The sequence below is a fragment of the Amblyomma mixtum genome, chromosome 5 (assembly GCF_055824585.1).
Source record: "Amblyomma mixtum isolate Tamu chromosome 5, ASM5582458v1, whole genome shotgun sequence".
NCBI classification, from domain to species: Eukaryota; Metazoa; Arthropoda; class Arachnida; order Ixodida; family Ixodidae; genus Amblyomma; species Amblyomma mixtum.
Genome location: NC_143016.1, coordinates 14,665,984 through 14,690,586, shown reverse-complemented (window position 1 = coordinate 14,690,586; position 24,603 = coordinate 14,665,984). Strand labels below are relative to the sequence as shown.

Genomic DNA, 24,603 nt, shown 5'->3' with positions numbered 1-24,603 from the left:
GCTACGCTTAACGGCCACCAAGAGCCACTTGCATTCTTTCCTCCTCATTACACACCCACTGTTTCAGCAAAACCGTCATGGAGGGCTTCGAAGCAGAGCGGACTTCTCGGCTCTCACAAAAAACTACTGTCAATTGTGTTCAGCTTTGTCAATTTGTACACTTCGATATGGCGGCACCTGGTGTCCTTTATTGCTGCCTTCGAGCTAAAAAGTCGAAACTGCCCACATTCAACGCTGAGTTTGAAGCCTTCGTTTTCTACGAGCAAGCTGTACATCACGGCTCTGTTATGGAATACAAGGACGCCACTAGCACTTTGGCCTGGAAATTCTTGGCGACAGAAAGATGTTCAAGATTGTGTGCTTGTGTGAACACATCTGTTAAGTGCTTACGGTCGAACATCGTTTTAACGAAGTTCTTCGTTATAGCTGTAAGCGACCTTGATTGCAACTGCCGCATACCAGCGAGCTTACCTGCCATAGCATATACTGACACCATAGCTAGCGTAACGAGAGCCCTCAGAACGCGCAATGAGTGCTTACCTCGTAGCCGAATATACGTACAGGTGCATGCAAAAGTAAAGGAAGAAATCTATTGGATTCTAATATTTTGCACGCGTTACCTAATTGAAATTGAAAGCTACGGCATGTGCATGCTGGTAGTGGACGTTAATACGCTGACCCACGGACGAACAATGTTTCATTTCCCGTAGGGAAAGCGACCGAATAGAGTGATCCGTTTACTTATGTCCGCAGCTGTACTTCAACCGACTACGTCAATCTTGCCAACGCGCTCGCGTCTCCCGCGGACCGCATAAACTTCAGAAAACCTATTAAGAATATTTAGCTCTGTCTATTAGGGCACTACAAAAGAGGACACGCGGCGGTGATTTCATTGCGAGTGGTCGTTTTGGTTAGCTTTGCCGCACAGCTCAACAGCACCCGCGCCAAAATACTTCTTTGCAAGGCACAAATGTGTTGTGGAGAATGCATACGCTCCTTCGAAGGCATTGATTACGGCCGCCATCTGGTAAACGGGAATTGTGTGGAGCTTTCGTTTTTCCACGCTTGAACCTGTGGAACCAGTGGGACCGCGATACCGTCACGAACAACATGCGCACTGCCGAACGGTGGTGGTGGTGGTGGTGGTGAAAAACATTTATGGGAAATTAAGTTTTTTACAGAAAGATGATTGGGGTAGGACCCTATTGGCCCTTTCCCCTTACAATACTGGGTGGAGCCCCTATTCCGGTGCCCCATTGGCAAGCAACGCCGCCCGCGTCCGTTGAACCAAAGCCTGTTGGCTTTTTAGGTCTTGACAGCCGAGCAGGGCCGCCTCCCAGTCCTCTCTGGTGAGGTTGAGGTTGGGGGGGATAGATGGGTTTGACTGACACGCCCAAACCATGTGGAAGGTGTCAGCCACCTCCCCACAGAACTGGCACGCGCCATCAAAGGATGTATTGAAATGTTTAAGCACCGCCGGGCACAGCACAGTGTTAGTAAGAATTTTGATGAGGAGGCGCTCGTCAGCGCGATCCAGACCCTTACAAGGGGCCAGGTAGCGCCGGTGCTCCTCCTTGTAGTAATCGGTGATTTGTTTGAATGTAAGGGCCAGATTGTCTGATTGGGAGTACCCTTCTAAGGACAGGGAGATAGCCCGGGAAGAGAGTGCGCGGGCGGCCTGATCGGCCTGTTCGTTTCCCTGGAGTCCCTGGTGACCGGGGGCCCAAATCAGGTTGCGTGGAGTTGGATCTTCGCATCGACAGCTATATTCCAGTATGCGCCAGGCAAGCGGGGGAGCCCAGCCCAACTCGTAGTTCCGACAGGCCCCTCGCGAGTCGGTGATGATGTGTTTTGACTTGGGATTCGTGAGAGCCAGAGCAATGGCAATCTCATCCGCGTGTGTTGCGTTGTAGGCTTTGAAAGTGAGCCCGTTAACTGTGTTTGTGTTGTGTACGACTGCGGCCGTGTACCACCCCCCGTGGTGTGGGCCGGTAACGTCCACGTAATACACGTGTTCTTGGTTACCATAGTATCGCGCCAACGCTTCCGCGCGCGCCTGGCGACGACCGCTATGGTCTTCTCTGGACATGTTGCGGGGAAGGGGTCGGACCCGGAGGGCGCGTCTCCAGGGTTCTGGCACTCTCTCCCTTTCCTCAATGTGGTAGTCATGTTTGATGTGTAGCCGGTCCAAGAGGCGGCGACCGGACGTGGTCTGTGAAAGACGCGTGTATTGGTTGACTAAGTGGGCTTCTCGAAGCTCCCTAAATGTGTTCACCACGCCCAAAGCCAGAAGCCTCTGGTTGGACGTGGTGACCGGGAGATCGAGAGACCGCTTGATGACTTTCCGCAGGATGACCTCCAGTTGGTCATCATCGTGTTTGCGCAGGTGCAAGTAGGGAGTTGAGTAGAGGATTCTACTCGTTACGAAAGCATGGGCAAGCCGCAGTGCATCCTTGCTTCGTAATCCGCCCCGCTTGTTGGAGACCCGGCGGACCATGCGGCCCACCTGGTCTCCCACCGTGCGAAGTTTGGCTAGGGTGGTGTCGACTCTGCGTTGGAACGGTGTCAAATATGAGACAATGGTGCGAAAGCTAAACTCAACATGGAACCAAAGACGAGGAGATTGTGAAACGAGGGAACTGCGACGACCTTGGAAAACTCTGTCGAAGCGCGATATATCGCAGCGTACCGTACGCACCGCGCAGCGTGTCAGCGTTCAGGGGGCTGGACATCCATATTTCAGCTAAGAAGGGCGTCCCAGCATCAAACCGCGTGCTGAGGGTGACGAATTGTCCAGAAAATCGCTCCATGCAAGTCCCGCTTTAGGCGGAATAGCTTTTCCGCATGTTTTGTGCGGTGCTCGATAAAGCAGGCTATGCGCGGCGATTTCAGTTTGTCAAATCGAATCGGAACGGATTCGGTACCGTTACATCGAATCGGTACCGCAACAAATTGAAATACTCAACTCAAAATGGCCAGCATGGTTCACTAGAGGTACCTTATATCCCATTGTAGGACAATTTCACTTCGTAGAAACGATATGAGATGCATACCGTTTTTATGGGAGCTTCCAAGTGGAATGGTTATTCGATCGTTATATATGTTAGTTCGTTATAAACCATTTGGTTATAGCGAAATTTTTATTGAATTTTTTGCCTTTTAACGCCCACTCCCTCGTGTAATGTCTCAATATGAGACCCTTCAGTAATCAAATAAACAGTAAAAAAAATTACTGTAACTCTAAACAACGTCGAACTTCGGTCCTGTTCGACCTCGTGCAGCCGATGCTTTTTATACCATCCTATTCAATTGCTGCAGTATCTGTATAACGCATAAGCGCGTAAATATATGAAAGAAGGAACCCCATGACAATGTGCACAATGCAGTTAAGTACCACATGGCAATCCATTACAGAACGTTAGGCGTTCCGTCCTATGCCCAGTCGAAAGTGAATTCACGAATCTGGATGCTGGGGGCTGAACGACATGATGCGGACGTGCGTTGCGTCATCTCACGTTCAGACAGCGGATCTCATTATGCATTGCGCGTTGTTCAGCTCATATTCTCGAGCCGGCGTTGATAAAGCGAAGGCCAGCGTCCCGTTGGTTTCGTTCTCGCCTTTTCCTGTTGGTCACCAGCTAACCGTATCCCCGACACACGCCATTGAGCCGTGCATCGACCTTGCAGTCATACTCACGGCGGCCTGGTGCGTAGGACGAGTCGCGCCAGGCTGGCGCCCTGCGCGAGCAGAGGCTGCGCCTCGGGCAGCGGCGGCGCTTTCGGCGGCAGCGTCGCCGCGTTGCCGCCGGCCGACATATTGGCTGCGCCTCCGCCTCCTCCTCCGCCTACTGTTGGCCCGACGGGAGACGGCGGCGGCGCTCGCAGCGCCAGCGGTTTTCCCCCGGCCGTGGTCAGGTGCGGAGGTTCGCCCGGCTTGGCCAGCTTGTAGCTGCGCTTGTGCAGCTTCGCCTCGAGCCGCGTCTTGTCCCGCTGGTAGTAGACGCCGGCGAAGATGAGCACGTTGAGCACCAGCAGCGAGCAACCGACGGCGATGGTGACGCTGAGCGCCGTCGAGTAGCCGCCACCGGACAGCGGCTCCCACAGAGGACGCGCCGTGGACGCCGCCTCGGCGGGCCACGCACCGCTCTCGTTGCCCTGCGAGCCGACCAGAAGGGCAGTAAGACATTTTGCTACCCTACGGAGCTCATGGTGCCGCAGACGTGGTCAAGCGAATTTCCGCTGCTATGATTTAGCCATTCTGAATGCGGGCGCGATTGGTTCCCATCCCGATATGGCTGCCGGGGCCTCTGCGTCAGCAGGTATACCGTACCCTGGATTCTCAGAAACCTATTCTATTCGCGTGGCATGTCGGGTAAGTTCTCACAGCGAGCATATTTCATCGTGCCGACGTCGTTAACACACGGTGATTGTAAGCAGGTGGAGGAACAAAAGGAGGCTACTTTGCTGTGACTGCTGGACTGCAATAGACAACGTCGCAATGCAGCATTTTTGTCACTGGGACCAGATGTGGGCGAGTCCGAGACGCTGGAGCTACACTACCCGACACTTCGATGTGGCAGAAGACCAGTTTCCAGTATAGCTGAGATCAAATTCTGTACACACGAAGAATGTCTGAAGGTACCTTGGTCAGTTGCTGCCCAGCCTCAGCCTCAAGTTCAGCCAGAAGAAGGGTGAAAAGCATGCAGTGACTGGCCCAGCAAGCCTCACAAAACTATCTTCTAGGCAGCTTTCCAGCGACAGCTCCTGGCTATGCCTTGTAGCCATGACAGGATGCTGTATTATGACAAAAATTCATCGCCATTCCTTCCTCTTTGTGACGACAGAAATAAGTATTACGTCAATGGCTTCGGTACTATGAAGAATATTGCTCTTACGCTGAAGAGGAGCTATACGAAAAATGAAGAGCCAGTCGTGCGAGCTATATTTGTCAAGAGCACGGCGTAGAGCGGTTACAATTAACTGATCGATGTGTAGCCCACAGGACGTGAAAAGACATTAAATGGCAACTTGACGAGGAGTACAAGGTCAAAGACAACTGTACAATAAAGCTCATTTGATTCTGTTGGCAGGAGCTCGCAACCAGCACTTCACCGCGGCTAATCCGAAAAATGGCGTCGCGACTTAAATAGTGGTACCAAAGGAACGCTCTATTCAGGCACCGTAATCAGTGGAATGAGTGGCCTTGGTAGAACGCTGCCCCCTCGCTAGCTACGTTACGGCTGTTCCGGGCGACATCCACATGCAAGCGACAGGTCGCGCGTCGACTTAAATGTGACTGCGAGGAGTGTGGTGAAATGGCGAAAGCGTATACAAAGGCAGGCGCGTCGGTGAGAGAAGGCAAGGGGAGGGAGAGGGCACAAGGAAACACTGAACCCCATGCTGAACCCGTAACGTCGGCGAGGCCATCTCGGCGTGCGTCGAATGCATTGCGCAGTTGTTGGTTGCCCCCTTGCACCCTCGCGTAGCGCAGCCTCGCTCCCCTTCAGCCACTCGCCTGCGAGGCCTGCGGCACCCCCGGAGCCGGCGAGAGCGGGGCGGCGCTGCTGCTGCTGCTGCTCGTGCTGCTGCTGGGCGCCGTGGACGAGGAGGACGAGGAAGAGGACGATGCGGGCGCGGTGCCGTCTAGCGAGCGCACGTGGCCGTCGTAGCTGAGCGGGTTGTCGTGGTCCTCGAGCAGGTGGTGCGCCTCGGGGGCGCCCGGCCGGTGCAGCTGCGGGATCAGGTGCAGCCACAGGGACAGCCGGTGCGCGTGGTAGTGGTCCTTCACCTTGGGCTTCAGCCCTGCGGGAGACAGAGGAGGGTCCCCGGTCACGTGGTCACCACAAACACTCCGCCACAGAGGAAACAATGCGACATGAAAGACCGCGTAGAAACTTGGCATCGAGTAATGAGCAGAAAGACCATGCTACGCAATAACGCAACGCAAGACAGAACTCTCCTGGCTATGCTGGACAGAGCTGTGGTAGCTCTGTCCAGCTTGGCAGTAACGACGACCGTGTCTTTGCTGAACAACTGACAGGAGATGTCTGGCTGATACAAGAAACAGGAGTGATGAAAAGGTTGGCTGTGGCAAGCGCAGCATGTGCTACAGCTAGCCCGATAAATCGCTAAATCTTTAAAAAAATATATCGTTTCTGTACATTCTGCATTTCCTGTGTCCGTGTCCTTTACGCCATTCAGATTTATAACATAGGCCAACTAGCCCTACTCAAGTACTCCTAAATCGTTAAGCACTAAAAATCTGTGTTCCATTTGACATAAAATAAAAGTACTCGTGTGAAGGACTGTGTACGGGAGGCCTAGGCATGGCCCAAAAGAACTCTCTCCATCGACTAACACCAGAGACACTGTGTCTGTCTCAAAATTATCGCCCTGTCCCGTCAGCGAAGGCGGTTGTGTGGAATGCAGCGGGCGCAACACAGAGACGTGCGAAATAGCCAGAGGGCAAAAGAGGAGAGGCCGCGCGGGGCGCCCAGCGCGACCACACGCATCCCTGCGGCCCGTTTTGCAGCGCGTCCCCAACTCCCCCCCCCCCCCCCCCCCTTTGGCGCAGAGACAGGCACGTTTGTGCGTTTGTGTGTGCGTGCATGCACGCCTGCAGACGGCCTTGTTGCGAGGTACGGGCTGTGGACTCGGAGAAGGCTAGGAGTTGGGTCTTTATTAAGGGAAGTTAACCCAAAAGAAAAGAGGGCCCCACCATGCCCTTGGAAAACAGACTGTCTCCCCGGGCAGCTGCTCTCTTCCGCTGCTAAGGGAGGACTCCCTTTGTCCGTTGACGGCCAAGTTTTCGAATGCCGTGGTCGCGTGTCCAAGCCGCGGTTCTTGGAAGAGACCACCCCGGGTTCCGATGCGAGAAGAGAGAGGACAGCCGTGACCCTCATAAATATGTCAACTTCGAGAGGAGTGCGTCTTCGGCTGAACATGAGCTCCGCGTTCGCGAAGAGGCCGGCACCCTGCGGCGCGGAGGGTAGGCCGGAACGCTCGCGGCACAAACAGCTTCCCGGAGTTCGCGGGCCCACTGGCCTGCATTGTCTTGCAGCGCGACGGCCTTACTAATGGCTCGAGGTGGCGGGGGAGGCCGGCAAGTTAGCACCAAGAGGGCTCCCAGCAGAGGAGGCGAGGAGGACACCGAAGGAAAGAAAGGGAGTCCTCAGAGAGACGCGTTGGGGACAGAGACAAAGGAAAGAACGGGCAGAGACGGGCGAGGTGGACGGAAGCAGATCGCGCTGGTCTGGAGTCGGTGAGGCCGGACCCGAGGGCATCCGTTGCAAACTGACCGCCAGCCGAGACGCCCAAGAAGCCGGACGCCACAACCCGTCAGAGTACCGCCAGCCGAGACGCCCAAGAACCCTGACGCCACAGCCCGTCATAGGACCGCCAGCCGAGACGTCCGAGAAGCCTGACGCCGCAACCCGTCATAGTCACCGAAACGTGGGACCGCCACCAGCCTGAGCGCCACACCTGCCAGAGCAGCCGAGAGCGAGGCACCCGTTGGCCGGACAGCACCGACGCCTAGTTCAAGACAGCGGTGAGCGGAACTCCCAGTTTCACCTTCAGGCAGAGTGTAAATAAATTAGGTTGACTTGGAGGCGTTGTATGTTGGCTCAATTCTCCTCGCTTCAGCAGAACCCGTAGATAGCAACAAACAACTGTGTTGCATTGTGACTGACCCCCGACAGGTGGGAACGTCACACTCGGGCTACGTCCCCGTTCTGGGTCCATGAGATCGCGAGAGACACTAATTAAGTGCCTGAAAATACAGAGTGTAAACTGGCGTCAAAAAGGACAACCTCCCCTGCACCACTGTTGTATCGTGGGGCCCGTGCCTGCAAATAGAGTGCAAATAGAAGTCACGCCGCATAAAGTACGCTGTGTGCTCAGCTCGCCACAGGAAGGAAAAAGATTACATGCTACGGCCAGCTACATTGCGTGTGCCACGTACCGATGAGCAGGTACTTCTGGTGCGCCGGCTCGTAGGGTGGCCAGGCGATGCGCTCGAAGCGTCCCTTGGCGTGCAGCTCGCCTCCGGCCCCGGTGCTGCCTGCGGTGTGGCCCGTGTAGCTGGGGTCCCTGCACAGGCGACGACAGTTCTGCGTCACACTTCCGATCTGGTAACGTCGAAAGGCGACCGAGTTGGCACGTGATTGTTAGAAATAAGGCAGCGAACGGATGGTGTACTATCGGGGACAAAAGTGGTATACTCCACGCGGCGGGAGCCGGAGCAACGGAGAACTGCGTTGCAACGCCATCTACAGGTGGCATGTGGGATCGAGACAGCCAGTGCGTGACCTTTATTATCGGCAGGCATGTCACAGTACATGCAAGAACGTGACACTCACAAACAGCTTTCACGGACACCTCTGCGAACAGAGTGCGATGTGTGTAAGATTCGTGAGCGCACCTGCGTCACTGGCTGTCGGAATCTTCTGAATATAGGCATTTGTGAGTCCACGAGCCATTCTTGCGACTATCATATCGAGCGTGTGATCCCATCGCTGCCAAGTCCCTACACTCCCAAAGTGTGTTGTAACTATAGAAAGTGAGTGGCCGTCGAGAAATCCGCTACATCATGGTGAACTGCTGCAAAATTTGCCAAGAAAAGGTTACCCTTCACATCTGCACCGCTTCACGTCTACGGGACATTCGCTCGCTGCCATGGTCGCGTACCGGTTGAGAGGATTCACCAAGTTGACGGAAGTTGACGGAAGAATGCCTGACCTCGCGACATTTCGGCAGGCTTTCCACCAGCTGAGAGCACTCACACGACAACTGAAACATGCATGTGACAGAGCAAGCCCAGCAAACTAGCTATTGTCAAGCAGCACTCGCATCAGCTCCAGCAGACGCACTCGACTCGTCTCGGAAGCAGGTGTGAGTTGACATTTTGTCAAAAGTTTGTCAACCGGTGACACTGCTGGCAAAAAAAATGAATAAAGAACTGTCACTTGTCGGCCTACATTATTTTTGTCTTGTTATAAAATGCGCGCCAAAAATCTTGGAAACAAATTTTGCTCTCTTTTTCTCTGTACGCGCACCAGTTATCGCGGACTGGTGACATCACGCCACGTGATACGCTGCTCTCCTCGTTCAAAACCACCTGAAGTGGTGAGAACCACGCAGCTCAGTGAGACCCCGTCTTTGGTAATCAATCAGGCGGAAACTATTTTATCGTGAACTGTATCGTGGTTGTGGCAGCTTGGTCTACATGCAGCTCGTCCATCGGTATCAATAGGTCCCAGAAATTTTCTAACATAACTCCACTGTGCTGGAGCACACTGCTTTCGTGTTTCAACTGTACCACCCAAAAAAGTACCAGCTTTGTGTAAAAGTGCACATGTATCCGTGTAGCTGACGTTTCGCAAAGAATATCAATCCTCAAAGAGCGGAAGAAACATCAACTAGTGGCTTGTCCTGGACCGGTACACATCTGCTTCTGTGCTCACAAGAGGACACTAAAGAGTATTACATTGAGTTTTAATTCACAGCTGGTATTAAAGATAGAATTAAACTGAACAGTGGGCATTGAACAGTTCATCACCATCATCGAGGTCCATTGCCTGCTCGTTATCACCATCGTCGTCTCCTCACTGAGATGTATCACAGTTATGTACCTTTTCTTACAAGTAGCGCGCCGTATACGCCGGAAATATTAGCGTTTCCAAATGTTCGCTGGGACTATGCCATCTGGCTCAGTCAGAGGTACGCCTGTCTAGCAGCGGGATTTGGACCGCTCTAAAAGCGCCATGATCACTGACAGGCGGTGTTAGGTGGCAGTCAGCGAGAAACTCGATAATGCCAGGGGCTGTGGAGAATTCGTCAGAATTTATTACGCTTTCCGATACCTTGACAGAACTGGTAGATTTGACTGCAGTATAGAAAGTTTGTTTCTAGACATACAGGAAATGCGCCTCGGGCGAAAAGCTACAAGGGTAGCTTGAGAGATGCTCGAGGCCCGCTAAAGGCAAAGAGCAGAACATGTGCACATTCAAGGCGAACATACATATAGAGAATGAAATTATGTACTATGGAAAACAGAAAAAAAAAACAAGGGAAATACTTGCGCTCATGGAACAAACAAATTAGAATGAAGACTGTAATTGAATGTCAACGATCCTCAAGCAGTATGCAGGCAACATGGCGGAACTTAAAAAACATTTAGTACCCATAACAATGCTCACCTAGGCAAAGAACAGAAAGACTGTGCAGAATTGATGAAATATAACTTAAAGTTCTTCATTTGGGCGGTAAAGATGTTTGGGTTGTTTATGCTATGATGATTTGGTGCGTATGGTAAAGCGAAACGAAGGCTCTGGTCTCCGGAGCCGGGCTTTCCGCGCCTCGTCAGTGTTTATAGGCAGTGCGAGACCTTGACAGAACCTGGCAAACTCCGGCTGCTGTAAGCGTTCCACGTTTAGTAAGCGCGTCGGCACGTATACGCACCCGAACTTCACGAAGTTCGTCCAGAAGGTGACGGTGGCCTCGGCGAGTGCCTGTTCGGGTCGGCTGTAGTTGCGGCCGAAGTGCCCCAAGGCGGCGACGAGCGGCGCTCCGAACACGAAGGCGAGCTCCTCGCCGTGCACGCATCCCAGACGGCTCGGGTAGTCGGACGACAGCTCGGCTTGGTGGGCGAACACGTAGAGGAAAGTGGGCGCAGCGCGGGACAGCAGGCCCGCCGCGCGCACCAGCGGAGCGACCACCAACGCGTCGCCTACGGCCTCACCCGTGCTGTCCAGGATGTTGAGAGGATGCTGCACCAATACGGCAGACGCGTTGCGTTGAGGGAGACTGCTCTAGGAGGGAACAATCTGCTCCTGCGCACTTGACGAATGCGAGCCTGAGCGCGTGTGCGCGCTAAAGGAGTGAATGAAAAAATGAAGGGGACACTTATGCTCCGCCTTAACGCGAGAGCGTTAATGGGTTCATATATGCGGAATTGGTCATTCTCTACTTAACACTCATAGATTCCTGGGAGTCCTCATACCACTCCAGGCGCAGTGGTGCAGCGGTTAAGCGATGCGCCACTGCCCTGCGATGGCGGATGCTGCCGCGATGGTGCTCGCGCGACCAATGATTAATTTAGCAGCCACCTGCCACGGTAGTCTGTTTTCTCACAATCCGATGGGCAGGTTATGAGGACGCCACAAGGTCACGTGACCAAGGTGGCCCACCTGGATTGCTTCTCCGAAGGTAATGTTGCCCACGCGGCGATACCCAGCTTTACCTAGCAGAGTGAAGCTATCGCTTCCAAATACCTTCACGTTTCCATGATCGCAAGGAATGCAACGCCAGCTATGCAACACTCTTTACTGTTCTCTGGAAATGTGTGTCTCGTAATCAGCCTGACAGGCAACTCCAGAACGTACGAAACAGTTTTATCTTAGGTTTATTGGTTATTTATCATGCTTTATTCACAGTACAGTTCAAGTATATTGACCTAATGTCTTTTTTCTTCGGTCTCGTCGCCTGTGTCTTCAACCTGTTATGTCGCTAGGCCCTTGGTGTCCACCCACTCGATACAAGTTTTCTTTACCTTTGATCACTGTCTACGCGATCATGTTTCGTAATCTCCGCCGCGGGTTGTGTCGCCATTGCTCTGTGTTATCTATTGTTTTCGTAACCCCATATGCTTGACTTTGCGCCAGAGTCGCGGCGGGGGGCTCGTGAAAGCGTTCGTTGCGACAGCTTTTACCACGGGCCTCCGTCACCAGCGAGTGGGACATCAGTTAGCGAGGCACAGTGCAGAGCTCTATTGGTTCTTTCGCGTTTCGTTCGAAGAGCTCGCATTACGCCACCCGAACGGTGCCCGCGCGGTCGCCTAATTAAGCGAGATGTCAATAACGGAGGCCTCCTGCCGCAGTGCCGACGCTGTTTCATCGGCGCCTGCACGGCTGCTCGGGCGCAAAGAAAACAGCCTCAAGGGCTTGACGTTTGCCCAACTTCATTTTCCCAAGGGGAGATGGACCCCCCTCTCTCTGCGGGAGACAGGGCCGCATACAAGGAACCCTAACGTATAGCGTCGCACCGATAAAGCGAGTGCGTGAAAATCCTTACGCTAACGAACAAGTTTTATTTCTTTTTTTTAACTAGATGTCACCCGCATATGTGCCGCATGTACGCAGAAAACTAGGCGGTTTGAGGGCTTCTATTTTTATCTGATGAATTGAGGTACGTGCATCATAGCCCATCACGTCCCATGTTCGTGCTACAAATACTTGGTGTACGTATCATATGTTAACTGGTGTCATATGCTAACTGACAAAGATACCTCCCATATGACCAGACGTAGATAGAGAATTCTTTTTTGCCCCACGGTTCACAAGAAACGACACTGTCTTTCGATTTAGGCGCCACGTGTGGTCACGAACAGCGCACTAAATGTCCGCATGCACGAAAGAAGCATGTAGGGCGCGACATAAAGGAAGGGGTAAAATAAGGGCTGTTAACTCGGAATAAATGCACGCGTGTTCTTTGTCGCAATTACATCTTTCTACCCCTCCTCTGTTTGCTCATTGCACCGCACGGAGGTTAGCAATGAAGGAACTAAGGAAAGAGGCAGGTGGAACTTGCTGTCTTCAGCTATCGGTAGGGAAATGAAAAAAATAACAGGATTGCACTTGTCTGCTCAAGAGCAGAAATGTTAAAGCCTTTCTCTATCCTCTATTTCTCCCTCCATTTTTCTTGTCGTTATTGTTCTTTTTATTTTCGATATGTTATATTTTTTTAATTTTTGTTCACTTTTGTCATCTTTTTGTTCTTTTTAAAATTTTCTCATTTTTAAATGCTAATTTATTTTCATTTTTATGTTCGTTTTTATAACTTTAGCCACTTTAGCCAATGTGTGGATTGTTATGCGGGCAGTGTTGGATTGGCTATGGATCTGTATGTCGGACGAACGCAACTGACGAGCCAAGAAATGCTTTCGCGTTAAAATGGGAGAGAGAGACCCCACCTGGAAGGGCCTCGTCCAGTCCGTGTACTCGTTGACGATGGTGAGGAATATCTCCTGCTGGTGAAAGGAGAAGAGGTTTCGCACCAGGGTGCGCAGCAACCGGTCTCGCCGGTCCGCCTCGATGCCGTACTTCTCCTCCGAGGCGCTCACGAAGAAGTACGACTCGAACCGCGACACGCCCATCAGGAGCTCGAGGCGGCGGCCCGACGACGCCAGGGACTCGGTCAGCTCCAGGGGCTCGCCGCGCAGAACGATGCCGTCCACGGTGGGGCCGAACGCGCTCAGGTGGTCGGGCACCGACAGCGGGACGCGCAGGAGGTCGCCCACGGGGCGCAGCCGAAGGCACTCTACGAGGCCCTCTTCCTCGGCCACGGGGCAGTCCAGGGCACGGGCCACGTGGCGAGCGTGGGCGGGCGCGTCGCGCGCCAGCGCCCACGGGCTCAGCGCCGAGCCGGACATGAGCAGGGCGCGGTGCACCAGCGACTGGGCCATGGGCGCCAGCAGCAGCAGGTGCGCCATGGCGGCGCCCGTGCCGTGACCCGCCAGCGTCACGTTGGCCGGGTCCCCGCCGAACTCGGCGATGTTGTCGCGGATCCAGTGCAGCGCCGCGATCTGGTCCAGCAGGCCGTTGTTGGCCCGCGCGCTGTTACCCATGGCCGGAAGGAAGCCTACGAAGCCGCGCGTTGGTTTAGCGCACGCACGCGAGAGGAAGCTCCCCTCAAAAGACCCTACCAGCGAGAAAAGAGCGGACGGCTACGCGCTGACACGGAGTGCCGTGATGAAAAGTTTGATAACCTGGCCAGGATCCCGTGCATCATATGAACGTGGGAAGCAGTTTTCATTAGCAGCAATGCGGCCACGCCCGCGTGAGATTTCAAGTTTGAGCAGACAATAAAGCAAAAAATTCAGGAGGCATTTTGGCTCTCTAAAGTGCTGCAAAGCGAAAGCGTTTCCTGGCGCACTGTTTGTTTTTATTTACTTTTTAATTTTTCATGTTTTGTTTTTTATGCTTGCTCTTTTTCTTATTTTTTGTTTTTATTTTCATATCTTATTTTTATTTTGTTCTTATTTTGTTTATTTTCTTATTTTTATTTTTCCTTTTCTTGACTTTATTCCTTTTATTCTATTTATGAAACCCATGCATTCACTAGATGCGCCTTTATTCATGCTCGAACCTTGAGCCTTCGTGGCGGAGTGGTAGCGTCTCCTCTTCAAATGCCAAAGGCCCTGGTTCGATTCCCACCCTCGGCGCAGTTTCTTTTTAAGCAGTGACGCCGAAAGGCGGACAAATCTGCCGACACGGCTGCCGACGCGTCTGCTAACGACAGTATGAGGCATTATGAGGCTTTCGCCTTAAAATCTTGCAGGCTAACCCATACGTCTGGTTCACCCCACCGCAAGGTATGCATGTTGTGTTGCCATGCATGCTCACTGAGCGTTGGGCATGCACTGAACTTTCATGCGGGCCTCTTCTGTCCAAGCTGTCTTCTTCGTCTATTATTTCCTTGTATAGAAAGCTACAGAAAGAAGAATGATAGATGTCACATTAAGAAAGCAGAGTGGGTCAAGGAACAAACTCGAGTTAATGACGCCCTTGTTGAAATCAGGAAGAAATGTGCATGATCAGCGCATGTAACAAGATGGCAACATAACCGCTAGTCGTTAAGGGTAACAGACTGGATTCCAAGAGAAGGCAAGCGTAGCAGGGGCGGCAGAAAGTTAGGTGGGCGGATGAGATTAAGAAGTTAGCGTGTATAAGCTGGCCGCAGCTGGCAAAGGACCGGGTTAATTGAGGGATATGGGAGACGCCTTTGCCTTGCAGTAGACGAAGTCAGGATGATGATAACGACAATTTTTCTCTTATTCATCTCTCCTCTTCCATGCCCCATGCTTGGATAACTCTGATAACCTTTCCTTCACCTGCTCAGCCCTGTATACAGCACGGTTCACGTCACCCATACGCAGCCATGTACATAGTAGTGAGCACTTCCAAAGACATGGGTGGTCTTTATTGCTATCTAGGTTATCTTGGGGCTAGATTGTTATCCAAGCAAGCTTTCATCACTTTCACTTCTCCTTTCAAGCCACTCTGCGTTGTTTGACGCAAACTGTCAAAAATGTGGGGAGATGAGAAGCTGTCCGAGAAAACTTAGAAGGCCTGCGTTTGCACGCACTATGCAGGCATGCATCTGCATACAATGCATACGTCAAATGCACTCATTAAAAACATAACAATGCAAGCATCGCTCGAATGAACCCGAGCAAACCTTCTTCCTTAAGCTGACTCAAGTCGCGCTAACAGCCGCAGCCTCCTTTGCCACAGCTTTCCCATACAACAGATCCACTCACATTTCAACTACGTGAGCCCATCTGCTAACTCTTCTAGTCTGTATAGCGCTGACAAGTCCTTTAAACGGTTGTCGCGAGGCTCACGGAGATTGAGAGAAATGACTGCGTCCAAGCTCCCTCTCCGGTGGCACAGCAAAGTATTCATCACGAAGTTTGCGTGCAGTGATTCCGGGCGAGCTCACCGAGAATGCCCAGGCGGAAGTTGATGGTGACCACGACCACGTTGCCCAGCGAGGCCAGGACCGTGCCGTCATAAGGGTTGCCAGAGTTCCACTCGTAAGACTCGCCGTGTATGAACATCAGCACGGGAAGACGCACTGCGTCTCGGCCCACTACGAAATAAAGGAGAGACAGAAGTCAGCAAGATTAAAGAACCAGCAAATGCTCTCGACCATGTAATAAGAACAGTTTCAGCGCACGCTCGGGGCAGTCGGTTTCTAATTCCCGGCAGCCCTTGCCACGGGTCAGCACGCTTCGAATTGAAAACGTACAGTATATATATAAACACCGTCTGGGATTCTCCGACGTCTCTGTACGGACGTCTCTCAGCATTATGCGTGGCCGCCTTTGCAGTTCGCCCCCATCAAAGCGCAGCCGCCATGGGACTGACGAAAATGAACCGACGACCTCTAGTCATTAGCATAACGGAGAGCTTTCGCGAAATTGTCCACCCATCACTCTATGCCCTCTGGCATGTTGAGATCTAAATGAGGTGAAAGTAATAAAAACGGGAGAGAAGGAGAATGGGGAGGAGGAGGGCACGAAAAAAGTGTCCATCTGATCTTTGTTTTGCCAAAGCACCGTTTTATTTTCAGCTGAAGATCCACTTCTAGTTAGCCCGACTGTACCCCCCGATCAGAGCCCCTTCTTGAGAGTGGCTTCTCTGCACACTTATGCGGATTACGGTGAAGCTCTTCTCGCAGGAACAGCAAGACGAGAAAGGTAGTTTCTCGAAGGGAGCGATTTGAGTTCTCCGAATCGAAGGGTATCCAGGCAACCAAAGAGAATAAGAAGAAGGTAAAAAGAAGAAAAGTGACGGCACAACAAGCAGGGGAATAACGAAAGTGCCTGGTCTCTTTGTGCGAATTTTATTAACTCTAGTTAGAAGCAGTTAGGTCAGATATATGTCCATCGCTAACCGCGTATTTGTCTAAGCAAATGAATCGAGAAGAGGAAACTGAAATCAAAGATCGTGGCATGGTAAGCTGCAAAGTTAAAAAAACACTCTCAGGAAACGGTATAGCTCCTCGAGCGCTGAATGAGCTAGGCGGAAAAACGGCAGCACAAAGGGACTTCGTGGATAGTTCTTGCACACGGCAGCCACCGACGGTAACGCTGAGGCTATCTGTTCGGGAATGGCATCTGGTTCGTGAAATTGGAATTGGACGATGTTGCCCGACTCGCGAGCCGAAAGACGTTGCGTAATGTACCGTATAAACGCGAGCCTAACCACCGCTCCTTCTTTTTCTAAATCACTCACCTTCACGCTAGGGGTGCTTCGCATCGGAGCTCTCATAGGTTCAGTACACTTAGCTTGGTTCCTTTTTATTTGTTATTATTAATATTTATTTCCTTTCCGAAATACGCAGCCCCAAATAGCCACAGCGTTTTTTAAGATGACTGAGCGCCTCATTTGTGTTAATGCGGTATCTGCAGGTCCATTTTCTCGCGGTTATTGGTCGCTGAGGGAGCACCAAGCTCAGCGCATCTTTTGCGCAAGACTCGCTGAATGAAAAGGCATCTCCGCGTTCGGGAAAGGAAGGCGGAGAGAAAAGGAAAAGTGGAATAAGGGTGGAAAGGGAAGCAGAGGGGTGTAAAGAGCTATGCGCTGTCCTTACAGTGCGATGCACGCACCTCGCGATGTCTTCACCGTTGTGACGAACGGCATTTTCATTCTAGTACAGCTTGCACTCAATCATCGCCCCCCTATATTGGAAATGTACAGGAAAAGGCCGGTCGTACAATGGACCAAAGTGAGACCACCCATACCCAATATTGGATCGATTGCCTGGGCTACTTGGGTTGTCAGCAGGAAGCTCACATTTTCAAGAGCACATTCAACGATTGTTCGGGATGCGTTTCAACACTTGTGTATACTTCGTAGCCCTCAGTGGCATTTTTGCTTCGTACTGCAAGTGGGTCATCATCTTCATATATTACCAAAATTCCTTCCTATGCATTTTCCGCTTTTTTGTGCTTTTGCTTCTTTTTTCTATGCTTAGTAGCAGGCCAGATGTTCACTGATAAGACCCCGACTTCGCTGCTTTTATTCGATAAAATCTCTCTCGTTTTCCAGCTTCCTCTAAACGCATGTTGGCGCACATGGAGTGGTGGCTCAAACGGCTGAGCCTCGATGCTGTCGTGAAGTACACGAAAGTGAACTCAACCGGCTCACCTAGCAGCTGGCTATTTTATGATCTGCCGAAGTTTGCTCTGCATAAGTTTGGAAACGCATGAGGAAACACACTTGCGACTTAGGTGGCGACTGAGCAAGCGTTCTTTAAAAGCGTGGAACATGTATATACATAAATCCTGCACCAGGCGCCAGAGAGAATATCTCAAATAACATTTGAAAATAGCCCTTTCGAGTTTAAAGATATTTATTCTTCAGCACACTTTTTTGGCACCCTACTGTAAGTAGTACCCGCAGAGGTTATTTCTCCCCGTCGCCTTACGGCACCAGAGAAGAATAGAACACTCGTGAGCACTAGACGTGTAAGAAGTCTCAGCAGCTGTCCTCCCCTTCACTGACGACGGAGAGCGAACACTCTTTACCTCGGCATCCTCGCTTTATCAGAGCAGGCATCAGCTGCACTAAAGCGACGAGGAAGGGAGAAAGCAGGAAACAAGCGAGCTTCTCTGGCCGCCACGTCTTGAGTTTTAGCTACCTCATACACAAACACCCTACATGCGCACGCACGAGTAATAAAAAAAAAGAAAGAAAAATCAAATCTTCTCGGCAATGACCGCGGTGCACCGCTGGCTCTTGGCGATTTGAGAATGGCACAGAGCCTGGGAAGATAACGTCGCAAGGATAACGCTTCCGCTCGCACAAAAAGTAAAACAAGGAAAAGCATTCATAGGACCCCGGGCGCTCGCGCTTGACGTCGCACGGCGCGCGCAACCGAGCGTGCTTCGCGCAGTACCTGCGTCAGCGTAGCTTGGCATGCACCAGACCATCGCGGGTAAGCGTGACGTCGCGTCACGGGGCGGGCATCTGACTGCCGCAAAACAAGCAAGGCGGACGACGACATCTTGCGCGGACGGCGTCGCGTCGACGCCCTCTCCCCCCCCCCCCCCCCCCCCCTCTTCCCCGGTGCTTCCGAGAGGAAGCCGGCTGACGCGCGTCGCGGAGCTCGGCGACGTTGCCTCCTTCTTGGAAGCGCACTTTTTTCAGCATCCATCCAGGTGCTCGGCGTGAGATGACGCGACATGCGAGGGGGATGCAAAGCGAGCGGAGAGAAAGGGGTGACTTGTTTTACCCTCCTTCTTTTGCCGGCACGTGATCCACCATGTCTCATGTTATCAGACGATAATTAGTGTAACACGCACCACATCCGCTGGCGAACCGGGAAAGCCTGCGAAGCCTATTTTGGCCCCGCTGACAGCGGCTCCGAGTTTGTCATCGCTGCGTAGCGTTAGAGAGAAGCGCTCAACTTATGAGCCGGCAGCTCCCAAGTGCCCTCGCTCTTTCCTTTTCTCGAGCATAATTTCTTGCTTGCGCTCATATCTCTCTCTTCCGAAATTCCATACTTCCCAAAGGGTTGACGACCTTCCAAAGCGCTCGCGCGCCATCACCTTTCCGGCTTTTTCTTTTTCTTTTTTTTTTTTGCCGTTGGACGGAGGCGTTAAAGAAACCGCCGCGCGGCACCGGTCAAAGGAAGTGTCACTGGCAGCTCGAAAACGGCCACCGAAGAGAACGTTCGGCAGACAGCGGCTCTGACGCCTGCCGGCTTTGGAAAGCGAGCGCGTGATTTGCACGCACACGTACACGCATCCATCTGCACGCATCCATCCTCCCGGGGCCGCGCAAAAATAACCTCTCCTCCCCCCTCGCTCCTTCTCCTCCGCCTCCGTGGCCGGATTAGGAGCAACAGCAGCCTTGCTCGCCCTGGCTTCGGCACAGGGCGCGTCGAGACCTCGGGCCGACTGCTGTCCCCCTCTCTCCCCCTTTCAACCCCGCTTCCTGCATAACATCCTGTAGCTACCGAGTGGGCGACGAGGCCGCACGAGGGGCCGACGTATGTGCGCTACACAGAAATTCTGCTCCGCCTCTATGACTGCTAGCGGGCCGCGCCTGTCGCAGCTAAGAACGTCCGCGCGTGTTCGCCGCAGTTTCTCGCGCAGTTGCGGGCGTTCACCGACACTCAGCGGCATTCAACTGCATTTGCAGGCGTTCAAAGTCGTTCCCTGCTTGGCCATTCAGAAGCGACGGATGCAGGCAGGATTCAGCGTAGACGAGCTGCGAGTGCTTACGGAGGCATCACTACGCGCGCGCTCTCGCCCATTCAGGCGGACTCCTACTGTCTCCCAATGCGAGCGCGTACGCACCCTGGCCAGCAGTCGCGCTTCGCACTGCATGCCCCCACACGCACAACTGATGAATGACGAGAGGGTATTGCTGGCCGTAAAACACTCGAAGTGCCAGCTGCTGAGGCTGTTTATGCGCCGATTCATCAAACGCGAAGGCGCTCGAAGGGAAACCCGTTCGCAGTAGGGCAAAAAACAAAGAAACTAGAAAGTTAGGACGTCCCGAATGGTTACATTCTAGCGTGTTTCCTGCTTGAATTCGGGAAGAAACCTGTAGCTTGATTTATGCTCTGTGCTTGCGTAGTCACGAATGTCACTCTTCATTGGATCGAGTCCCGGTATGAAAGATAGCTCTCACTGTTTCGTCACAAAATAAAAACAACTTTAAAACATTTTGCTTTCAGTCGGAATGATGAAATAACCGCGATTACTGTAATATACGTGCCTTATCCCCCTTCCCCCCCTCCTCCCCGTCTCCACCAGCCCTATCACTCATGCGACCCATACCCAATTGGAAGGCATCTTCAATGATGTTGGCGTGAACGTGGAAGTTTACCGTCATGGCATACAAAGGCGACGATGATTCAAAACTCCCATGCATAACTATTGCTGCAGCAAAGCAAAAATTGTTTGCCTACAGACGAACCACTCGCGTATACCTTTTCGTGTAAAGAAGCAACAGCTATCTGGCCAGAACTGCAGAGCACCTCTGCTTCGTATGGGAATGCTATTTAAACACATGCACTGATCATTACCTATGTTAGGAAGAACGCGAAATATCCTAGTCGTCTGGCGACTTCGCTCATTTTCGTTTTTTTTTTTTTTTTTCGTTAGACACCAGCCAGCATATCTTAACGAAGCCCTTGTATACAGACGGCTTCTAAATCTGGGCGCGGGAATTGAGCAGTCTGGTTTGTATTTTGTGCATGCATACTCCCCTCGGATCGTCTAGTTAATAGAAAAGTTCGCGATCATTCAGTTCAGTATATACGATGCATATTGCCATTCTGGCAGCTAACCCTTGTCTTTACCTTTTTCTTCTTTCTTTTGTTTGGATGTCTTCGAAGCGGTAACTATACGTTGGTCGCTTTCGATATCTAGTTAATAACAGTCAAAGTGTTTGGCAAGAGCTATTTTGCTTCTTTCTCTGTTGCTCTTTGGTTACGCGGTGCGGGCACTGCTGACTATAACTTTTTCGTTTTCAAACTGTGTTCAGCGCTTAATCTGTTTTTAATTAATCGTTTCGCCGCCACACTTTCCTGCTATATACTGCGTGCAGCAACAAGCAGTGTGGTGGTGGAACTCTTAGTTATTGTTCAAGGACCGAATTTACTTTCAAAGTCGGACTTGAAGAAGCATTATGAGGGTCATACTTTCAGAAGGAAACTACGTTGCAGAAGAAAAGAAGACAGCAAAGTATGCTTCTCAGTTATGCTCCGCAAGTAATCGCTTGTTGCATCCTAATGGAATAATACGACCCTCTCACACTTCTCGCGCGTGCGCACTAACCGCACGCAAATCACCATGCAAAGAGAAATTCCCGTTCAAGTAATTTTTTTCAGACGGAAAATAAAACTTGCGAACGGTGCGTCGAAGCCGTTATTTATAGCCTTCCGAAAAAGGCGCACTCCGCCATAACATATTTCATGCTGGAACGGCCGCCTCGTATAACTCGAGGCGTAACTCGCGCACGCCAAGCAGCCCACTGCCATTTCACAATGCTTTCAGCTCAACATGCTCGCAGCGTTTCACCCCCATCTTGTTTTAATGTTGTTGGTACAGGTTTGCTGGCTAACCCATTCTTTCTTTCTTTTTTTTTTTGTCTTGCTCTCAGACTGTCTCGTTACCCTTCATCTATATTCAGAACACTATCGAAATGCGGGAACACCCGCATCACCTTGATATCGATGCAGGTGTTTCTGTTCATGGTTAGACTGTCTCTCACCACCAACATGGGATGAGTGCGCGGTCATCAGACCGTGCTATGTGATGACGTCATTTTATGCGGACGATGACCGCGACATCGGGAGGGGGGGGTTGACAGCCGACTGTGTAGCAGAAAACGATTTGCATCCCTGCATGAATTGCATATAAACGCTCTTGATCCCACTATCACACGCTTACACACTAACATGAGTTAGCGAGTTCAATTTTGGCTAGGGGTTGAGATCGGCGGGGGGAGGTAGGATTGGGGGGGGGGGGGGGGGGGGGGGGGGGGGGAATTGTGACACGTTTTCTGAGTTGACCGATGTCGCGTTTCTGAAAATAACACATGAAAACCGCGAGAGAGCGTCGCTAGTTTCTGTGAACAAATCAGGGGCTGTGGAGAATGAACATTTTCCCCCTCGCAGTACTAGCATTTCTCGCGTGGCTGGATCTCTGAACCGCAAGTCTGGCAGTCTTTTCAATTTATTCAACATCACAGAGAGCCTCGTTTTTCTGCGATTTGGGACGCTTTCAGTCATCGCTGCCGGCTCAGCAAAGTGACACCTCTGTCTGACCCAAATATTAAGTCACCGCATGTTCCGCGCATAGGCAATACCTACCGCAATATCCGGCCTGGCGGGCCGGCAGCGGATGCAGCGTTATGGTACTGAGTACGAGGACGTAGTTTCGAGCGCGGTCCCGCGGTTACTGCTCTTCGACAGATAAGAAGCGCAGAAACAGCCGTTCATTTAGGTTCCCCGCATCTTTCGCTCTTATATAAAAAAACTGGTGCTTTTTTTCTGCTAGCATTCCAAAAAAAATTACCTCTAAGCCCAAAAAAATCACAACACCAGGGTCGTTCGCTGGATGGTCCTGCTTCCAGTGAGCCTGCCATGCTTGTTAAGAAATGTCGCGCAACGCGCTCTTCTGTCCCGCCCCGAAATTCACTGTTTCGGAACAAAATTATTAATTACCTCAAAACTAAAAATTCACTTCTTAGCACACATAACTGATGACGTAATAAGTCGTAAAGCGCACAGGTAGCTTCAAAATATCGCTAGATATCAAGTGGTCACTGTATACCAACGCTCAATCGGAGCGGTAAGGAAAGAGTCTGAACAAGCCTTTCAAGCGGTCAAAATTAATCCGGAGCCCCTTTCCACCACGACGTCACTCACACATCACTGTGCAGCATCAGCACTGCACTGCTTCATTCACTCCCATCGGAAAGGTCACGCTTTTTTTGCATTCGCCTCTGTCACCGTCGCATCGACGTTAGCTTGCCCCGCCCCCCCCCCCCCCCCCCCCCATTTTCGCGCGTACCGTTTCTTTCCCTTCACCGCACATACACACAGGGCGACGCATTTTTCTCGCTACGTTGTTGGCCGGCGGGGGATGGGCTGCCTGCCGCAGCGCCCGGACAGACTGACAGCGGAGATCGCCAGCCGGCCGGCGCCGCTTTCCTTACCGCCGCGCAGTGAGGACTGGCGCGCGCATGTAATCAGTGTCAGCAGGAGCCGCCGCGCGGATGAAGCCGAGCAAAACAAAAGCGCCTCGCACACCGGAGCGCGCTCCCGACCTCTGCGGGCACTATGCGCCGGAGGCGACGAGGGAGGCGTTCTCCCGCGCCGTCCGGCGAGCGGTGTCGCGGAAAAGGCGTCGTCACTGGGCCGCGCGGGAAGACAGCGCTCTGTTCGCTCGTGTGTGTGTGCGCGAAGGAGCCGAGGCGGGGCTGGTGCTGCGGCCATCTGGCGTCAGCGTTAACTGCGTGTTTGGCGGTTCTCGGACGTTACGCCCGGCGCTCTTCCCTCTGCCCTCCGCTCGCCTCGCTCTCTGGAGTCCGGACGGGCAGAGCCCCTTCTAACTACTTTCTTGTTTTGGCTCTATCTTTCTTTCTTTCCCTCACTCGTGCGACTGCATTGTGCTCTTCCTGCATTCCGCCGCCGCTAGGGTTGTAGTATATGCTGTGCGGTGCATCGTTGACCCGTATGCAGTACACAGCCTCTTTGTTCGACGGGTCCAGGCACAACGCGTCCCCGATGGAGTTGAAGACTGACCAAGAGGTGTCTTGGCGGACGAGCCGTCCGGCGTAGTGTCGCACGGTTGGACATGCGAGGTGCATGATTCACGATGAAAGGGTGGGAAAAAAACGAAAATTACAAGGGTGCAAAACTTTTCACCTCGCGTTTTTTTTTTCTTCTTTCTTTATCTTTCTTCTCATTCCGTTCACGTTATGAATTTCGTTGCAACAATCGCTCGTCCACTATGTCACCAGCACTCTGAATAAAGTACGCTAGCATTACAAACATCTGCGATGTTAGTGCGCGTTGAAGTAGTCCAGTTGGACAAAACAAATTTTGAGCCCTCCCTTACGGAGACCTTTACTAAAGCCCAGATCTTTGCTTTGGCGGCTAAAATTCATGAATCAATAATATGTATCTGCGACGTTCAGGGTAAGGTGGGTTAAGTAAAGTTCACTAAGACCTAAACTATGACGAGCGAGGACTATGGGCGTGGACTATAGCAAACACGGGGCTAGTTCTCTTTGAACACTGTGCTCCTGTGATTCAGTGCTACTTGAGCAAAATAATGTTTCCCTGGGTATAGCGGCCGTTTCCATCCGGTGTTTTCTGAGGAGTTTCTCGCGCGCATCTTGACAGTAAAATCGTGGTTTGGTATTTCCAGCCACAGTGCATGACAGACTGAAAGGAAGCTTTACCACACAATCAAATAACCTAACAGAAAAGCTCTCTAAAAGTAGTTATTTCAAAGGAGTGGTCTGCGGCGGTAAGCGTGAAAGAAGGATGAAATGGATGACGGCAGTAAGG

At 52.0% G+C, this 24,603-nt stretch overlaps 1 protein-coding gene across 1 annotated transcript in view; it reads right to left on the bottom strand.

Annotated features, from left to right (window-relative positions):
• The window catches only part of LOC149341350 (neuroligin-4, X-linked-like), a 66,857-nt gene that overhangs the window by 6,000 nt on the left and 36,254 nt on the right, over positions 1-24,603 (bottom strand). Inside the window, exons 2-7 of the mRNA XM_089543415.1 lie at positions 15,502-15,651; positions 12,971-13,638; positions 10,462-10,769; positions 7,964-8,091; positions 5,516-5,802; positions 3,698-4,155 (exon numbers count right to left, since the gene is read on the bottom strand). Coding sequence (XP_089399541.1) covers positions 3,698-4,155; positions 5,516-5,802; positions 7,964-8,091; positions 10,462-10,769; positions 12,971-13,638; positions 15,502-15,651 — 1,999 coding nt within the window. The remainder of the gene's footprint in view (positions 1-3,697; positions 4,156-5,515; positions 5,803-7,963; positions 8,092-10,461; positions 10,770-12,970; positions 13,639-15,501; positions 15,652-24,603) is intronic.